Source organism: Larimichthys crocea, chromosome XXII (genome assembly GCF_000972845.2).
Source record: "Larimichthys crocea isolate SSNF chromosome XXII, L_crocea_2.0, whole genome shotgun sequence".
Lineage (NCBI taxonomy): Eukaryota > Metazoa > Chordata > Actinopteri > Sciaenidae > Larimichthys > Larimichthys crocea.
The window spans coordinates 6,260,339-6,267,815 of NC_040032.1; the positions used below are offsets into that span (position 1 = coordinate 6,260,339).

General features: G+C 39.3%; 1 protein-coding gene across 6 annotated transcripts in view; it reads right to left on the reverse strand.

Annotated features, from left to right (window-relative positions):
• cadm2a (cell adhesion molecule 2a) overlaps window positions 1-7,477 on the reverse strand; it is a 194,369-nt gene that overhangs the window by 38,932 nt on the left and 147,960 nt on the right. For all 6 annotated transcript variants that reach the window (XM_027273402.1, XM_019253179.2, XM_019253180.2 and 3 more), the window contains one exon: window positions 1,746-1,898. In XM_027273402.1, coding sequence (XP_027129203.1) covers window positions 1,746-1,898 — 153 coding nt within the window. The remainder of the gene's footprint in view (window positions 1-1,745; window positions 1,899-7,477) is intronic.

The window sequence follows — 7,477 nt, forward strand, 5'->3', positions numbered from 1 at the left end:
ATTTGTCAGAGAAATGTGCTTGTTACATTCTACATGGATCTTTTCATCTTAATAAAAATATAATGCATTAAAAAAAGAATTGAAATTTTGTTTAGATTACGGCGACAAGACAAACAAACTTCATCAGGTCAAGTAAAACACTAAAATATCCCGGTTATCAAAATTCATAGAAAAAATAATAATAATGATACTATATTTATGCTATATATATGTGAGGGCTCTACATTTAAAGCACTGCCCTGTCAGGTGGAGCCAGGCGTAGTGAGGGCAATTAGTACCTCTTTGTCTGAGGCCTGGTTGTGTGGCAGGGTTGCTGTGCGGGTAAGGGAGATTGAATGAGAAAGATGTGTTATATTACCTTATGGGAAAACTAATGAGGCCTTTTGTATATTTAGTTGTGGTGTGACTTTCCTGAAGCGATCCAGATTGAGGTCTGTGGTCCTGTGCTGAAGAGGTATGTGTTAGAGAACTTTGGAGTTTCATTAAACTGTAAACATATCACTAATATATGATCATCTCTTTAGGAAAAGACTCAGCTCTTCCCGGTTTTAAACCAGAGTGGAGCCTGGCAACTATTGTGTCGCTTTTCAGCTGAGCCCACATTGACTGAGGTTTAAGGCCAGACTGCTGCTTTGCCTGAGCCAGTTCACCAAGGCTGTTGACAAATGTGTTGACTTATACAGTTGAACTACTATGTAGATGGTTGAAGATTGTCTTTTTCTATATATATATTTGACTGCACTGTACTGACATTTGTGAACCTGAACCGACTGAATCTCAGTGTACTTGTGTCTTTTTGGAGTTTCTTTTTTTATAGGCAAAGCCCGAGGGATGACCTGCGGGGAGTAGTCGTGGGATATGCACCCTTCCTTGCATGCAGTGTGGTAGGTGTGAAGTGTAGTGGTCACCTCACTGGATTGTAGGTTAGCTTGTCTTTGCAGTGGTTGCAGTGATTTGTGCACACACATAGTGGTTCCTGTTGGGGTCTGTGATAGAATCCCCCCGCAGTAAGTACCCTGTCCTGCCTATTGTCGTAGCCATTTAATCCTCTATTGTATTTCATGTTAAGCCATTTGCTGTTTATATATTAGTAGTTTTAATTATTTTAGTATTGTGAAATAAAATAACTTGGACTAATCTGGCAGCTTCTCCTCTTGTTTTTCAGGTCCGTTGCCAATCTAGTTCTTTTTCAAATAAATATTCCTTGAACTGAACGCACGTCTCCCGCTCTTTTTGAACCCTTTAAAACTTGCGTCCACACTCAGATGGTCGGTGTCTAGGGCTGATATAGCTCTCTTCTGTCTATTTGCCCCCCTTTGTAACCTGGATGGGGTCACATATAATATAATTTTATATTATATGTGTTTTCACATTCATTATAACTTGTTTTTTACTGCGTACATGTTGTGTTTTGTCCTGAATAATAATTAACCCAATATAAAATCATAAACAATGCATCATGTCTGAATGCAACACTCATTTGTCTGTGTCAATCAATAAATGTTGTCAAGGCTGCTGCTAGCCTACAAGTCAAAGGCTAAGAAGCTTGCAGCTATTTGTGCCAGAATGCAGCAGTAATGCTAAAAAAAAAAATCTTTTCTAAAGAGCTTCGTGTCTATGGTGTTGAGGGGAAGGTCGGTAGGTGTGATAAGTGCTGAATTATTTGTCCCTCTTCATGCGTGCATACTTCAGGAGATTTGGGGGGGTTAGAAATGTGATCTCCCTCTTTTAGGTCTTGTACTCACCTAGAACCGTCAGGTAGGCTTTGGCTGTTCTGACAGGCATGGTGAAGAGAGAACAGGTGTACATGCCCTCATCAGACAGTGTGACATCACTGATGCTGATGGTCAACTCCGACCACGATGCGTGCACCAGCTCGATCCTGTTGTCCCTTAAAGCTGGACAGAGAGACACACAGACAGACACACAGACAGACAGACAGTTAGCAAACACTGTTTATGTTTAACTATTTAAATAGCAGCAATCTAAAGTGATGAGGGTTATCTCAGCTGTGTTACCAGGAGACACACTTCAACTCCTATGACGTGTCATGCCTTTAATGCACTATTATTTGATGCAGTGTTGTATTTAGAAAAAGTTTAGCTCACTCTCTGAAAGCAGAAACAGTGTGAATTGTAAAGAACAGTCTACACACACTCAAACAGACAGAGAGAGAGATATACACACACACACATACACATTAATGAATGGGAGATGCCGGCAGCAGGAAATAAAAACAAGAGGTGTGTTAATAATTTGCTGTTCCGTATCGGTGTATGATGGTGAACTTGGTGCATATTGTTGACAAAACAATAGCAGATTAAATCTTAACCCCACACACACACACACACACACACACACACACACACGGACACACACACGTGCTAACACAATCCAATCTTAACACTACAAACATGGCAGACAGCACACAGCAAAAAAATGACAAATCAGATTTTGGTGTTAGTTATAAATGTGATAACAACTGCAGCTGGAGCTAGATTCATTTTGAAATCCTAAACACTGATATGATTTAAGATTGCTTGATTGATTGTTTGCTACAAACATGTATGTTACTTACAGATTTAAATGACAACAAAGACTGTATTAAATGTGACCTGCGTTTCTGTTGAATCATAAAATGAATGCATCAGCGCACCTTTGTAAACCATCCTCATACAGAACTCTAAAAAACCCTTGTAGACATTTTACTTATATGAAAATGTAATTTTCCAAAAGACATAACGGGAATGGAAATCAATACTGCAATAACTGGCTGAGAAAGAAGCCTAATGAGAATTTGGCAAGATGTGAGAGTTGAAATAGATCTGCTGAAATTGGATGGCTCGTTCAAAGTTACTCCATGATCTTCAAAGCGGACTTCATATCTGCCATACAGTGGGAGCACTCACTACAATTCGAGAACGGGTGTGACTCCACGAAAATGATATGATTTGTGCCTGTTCTGTCCAAGCGGCGCATTGTGACACACAAAACAAAACCACACAAAAGATCTAAGGTTCGTACATTAAAGGAGAGACTGGATTGTTGAGTGTGCAAAACATTCGACTTTGGTGGCCTTGGCTGCTTGAGAGCTTCATTCAAGCCTCCCTTTCACAAGTACAACACCTTTGTGCAAACTTCATTTAATATGGGAAGCCAATGCTACTTTGCTTTCACTCTCTTTCAAAGTGACTCAGAGAACACCTTGTTCAAGTGCAGGGTTTGTGTGTGTGTGTGCAGGTTTGGGTTCAGCAGAAAAGATCCCTGATTATCTGTGGACAGGTGTATATATGTCTCTTCATGTGAGGCCACATGAAAGAATATTCGTATTGTATGGTAATTTGTGAGAAATTATATGAAGAGTAGAGCATGATTTAGGGTGTAACCTCTTCACAAACATCTGAAGAGGAAAGGTTGTGGAGTGGAAGTGTGTGTCTGAATGGTGAGAAACAATACCCGAGGTATCCAAAGTACACAAACTGTCAACAAATAAATAACGAAGCTATAAGGCAACATTTAAAGAAGTATTTTTTATTTCCCAAACTCACACAGATCATCTTTTTCTCAAACTCAAACAATGTGATTTATTTTACACTCTCTCTCTCTATATATATATATAATCTCCAAAAAGTGACAAAGGTATAAAATGTGTTACTCTGTGAGGATATCAGTTATCTTAAAATGTCAAATGTTTAAACCGTAACCTGTGGCAAACAGTTTCAGATTCAGAGTGTTACATTTGAGTGATTGAATCAGTGCCAACTGCCACAGTATCAGCTGTGTTTTCACCCACCAACAGCTGTAATTTGTCAGTCACTGGTAAATGTCTAGCCCTTGAGGTGACTGTGAAAGGAGGCACACGGAAGCTGCATTCTTTTCACAGCTCCCGTGGATGCATTGCTGCAATGATCACAGGGCTGACAAATGTGGAGAAATGTCAGCAGGCGCACTATATCTCACGTCATTTCATCTGCCAAGGGATGGATAGCTCTGCTTTGCTGGTAGCAGGCTAAACACCTACAGTAAATGGCAGCGGAGTTGTAATCAGTTTGGGTAAACGACAGCTGCTCTCTCTCTCTCTCATTTATTACTGCATTTGTTCTGTACCTTCTCCTCCCTCGCAACAGCGGTTATCTCTACATGCTGTGTACCGAGTCTGAGCAGGCGAGACATGTTGATATGAGCACATGACATATCTTTAGGCTTTGCAATGGCAACAGTACATCCCACATGTGTGTGTGTGTGTGTGTGTGTGTGTATGTGTACACATGGCCATCAATGCAAGACCACCCAATTAGATTCAGTTTAATGCACTGCCAGTTCAGTTAATGGTGAGTCCTGCCCGGAAAAGATAGTTGTTATCTTTGACACAGTTAAACATACACACAGATGTATACACACTGTATCATTAAATAATGAATTAAAACAAAGAATAGATTTTATTTGCCTCTCCATATCTTTTTGTCAGTCTCTACCCCCGCAGCCCTTATTCTGTTGACTCAGGTAGCTGCACTAACCTGTGAGTGTGCACAATGCTTCTTTTCTGTTGTCTTATTTGCTTTGGGCATGAAGGCATGAGCAGGTCAGAAAATACATTTACTGTTGCTGCTCACTAACTATCACAATGCAAGTCTTTCTTCCTTCCCTCTCCTCAACAGGATGATTGTGTGAGGAACTGGATAGACTGAACGTTGCTTTAAATAATGAAGAATAAAGTACATGGAACATTCTGACTTGTTAGTCTACTTTAAGCAAGGAAATGAGAACAGTGACTTTGCATTTGCCATTCTAATGAGAGGGGCCTAATTGTGACATGACTCAGCTGAAGCAACATCCTCAGTCACTATTAAAACACCTGCGTGATACAGCAATTAACACAACTCATAAGGTAGTTACTCAACATTCCAGTTTTATTGAATCCGAAGATTGTAAAAGTTCAGATTTGAATTAGCATGAGTGAATTATGAATTATGTTAAAAGGTGTTTAAGTGCTTACAGACAGAGATCAGGGCAAAAAACAGGATCATCCTGATCCTTCTGGAACTGTGGATTGAGACTGGATTTTGGATTTAGTTGTGTATAACCATGAAATCATGAAATAACTGGAGAGAATACTATAATACAAGAATATTTAATAAATAAACTTATGATAGTTTTATAGCATATTTGTCTGGATGTCCAGATATTCAAATACACTGGATATGAATGTAGAAATTAAGGCTTAGATCAATCATACACAATAATGACAAAGAAGTGAACACATACATACGGAAGCCCTAAGCGGTCATACATTTTATTTCCTCCGTGTTGTCGTGATAACGAGTTAATTTTTCTTGACATCTTGAGTTACAAATTTCATTATGTCAGAACTGCAAATGTTTATTATCCAGAGATATCGGGATCATTTTCTCGAGACATAAATGACATGATTAATTTGAGATCTGGAGAAAACAAAAGGATAGGCTTGTATATTAAATAACTGCAGGAAACATCATTCAGTGTAATGCCAGAGGAGCAGGAGAATGTCGTGATTGCAATGATTTAATATAATGACTATCCTTTTGTTTTCTCCAGCTCTCAAATTAATTATGTTTCGTTATCTTGAGATCTCGAGAAAATGATCCCGTTATCTCAGGATAGCAACATTTGTTATTTCAAAATAATGAGATAAAAAAACTTGAGAAAACAAACAAACAAACTTGTTATGATGAAAAAACTGAGGAAATAAAATTTCTGAATGTTTGACCGCTTAGGGCTTCCGTACTTACTGTATATATTGTGCATATGACTTTTATTTATTTATTTGTTGTTGTTTTTTTAAATAATGTTTTTTCATTTTCATCTCCTCTTTTCTTCTGCCTTGCAATGCAACCTCCGGTCACAGTCTGTGAAAGGTTGGATATCGACAGAGATCGAGCAGAGGAGGGGAATGTATCCTTTGGTATTTATCTGTGAGGGTGCCGCAGCTGCCTGCCATCCATTAGGGACCATTAGTGCCGGCGGTACTGAATGTGTTCATGGAGGACTGTGTTGTTGACAACATCAAAGAGGAGCAGATTTGGATTCCACACTAACAACTTACTGAATGTACAACCATATTTTTACTCCTTTAGTCTGCATCTCTGTGTGAGACGTGAGAAGACAGACTGGAGGAAACAAAGAGTTGTGTTTTAGACATTTGATTGTCTAAATCTCAGCAGAACCAAGACAGTACCTTAAGACATGACAATTATGAGTTTGCTAACAGCAAACGCAGTTTGATATATGTTGATGACAGCCGACAAAGCCATGACTAGTAAGGTAGCAGAGAATCTAAAGCCTAAAGACTCTGTTCCTAAACTGAATATTCAGAAAGAGACAGAGGTGAGTGATGTGTTATCTCTCTTTTTTTTTTAAATCTGTAGAGGATGAGAAGAAAGAAAAACTGAGGCAGAGAAGCTGCATGAAGAGAAGGTCAAAGATGTCTTGGTTCTTTTAAATGATACCTGCCATTGTTATTTTAAGGGAAGATGTTCAGCTGGTGATTTGTATGACCTCCAGTGAGAATTATTTAACCATTAATGAGCAACAGATTAATAAGGTGTGTGAGATCATTTCCACCAAATCATTCCGTTGATTTTTCTTCTTGGTTTCCACATTTGAACACCATCCTGCGCTGTGCGGTGTGATTGCAAGGCTATTTGACAACCTGTGAATGCACCACAAGTGCACTCACAAAGACATAACACAACAATCTTTTTTTCCCCTGTTATAAAAACAATTGTGGCTTGTGCTTTTGGTTGAGTATCCAAATGTTTCTAGACACACTCAGACCTGCTGGTATATGCTTTTAAAGCCTTATCCAATTTTAGCCTGAATGCAGGATGACACAGGACCCCAAAACTGTCCGACAAATGATTAACCTTCACATCTACACCCTGACGACTATCATTTACACCGGAGGTGTGAAAGCAACTTTAGAGTTTTTTCCAGCTTCACATGCCCATTATCACACACAGCTAAAAAAAGAAAAAGAAAAGAAAGCTACACATCACCGTGCACATATCCACAGCACACCAGCTCGTACTCTGTCTCCGTTTAAATGCTCTTCGTGTCCATACTGTGCAGCCGTACAGCACATATCTAGCCGTTTTCCATGGCTACTCTCCCCCTCATTAAAAGCAGCAGGTGAGTAAACATGGTGCGTGAAGGCATGTGTGTGTGCGTGTGTGTGTGGAAGATATTGAAAGATATGAAAGATAATTACATTTGTACAGTACATTAAGGACGCGATTATTGTACGAGGGCACGCATAAGCAAATAGTCACAACCCTGAACTCGCTCTCTCTTTGTCTCTGCTCTCACTTCATGCCTTTATTTTCCTTCCTTTCCCTCCTTTCCCTCCCCTCCCCCCTGGCAGGTGTTTGCTCATTCAAGTGACACAGTTTTATAATGAGAAAAGTGCAAATTTCAGAATATACATTCAGCTGCCTGTGTC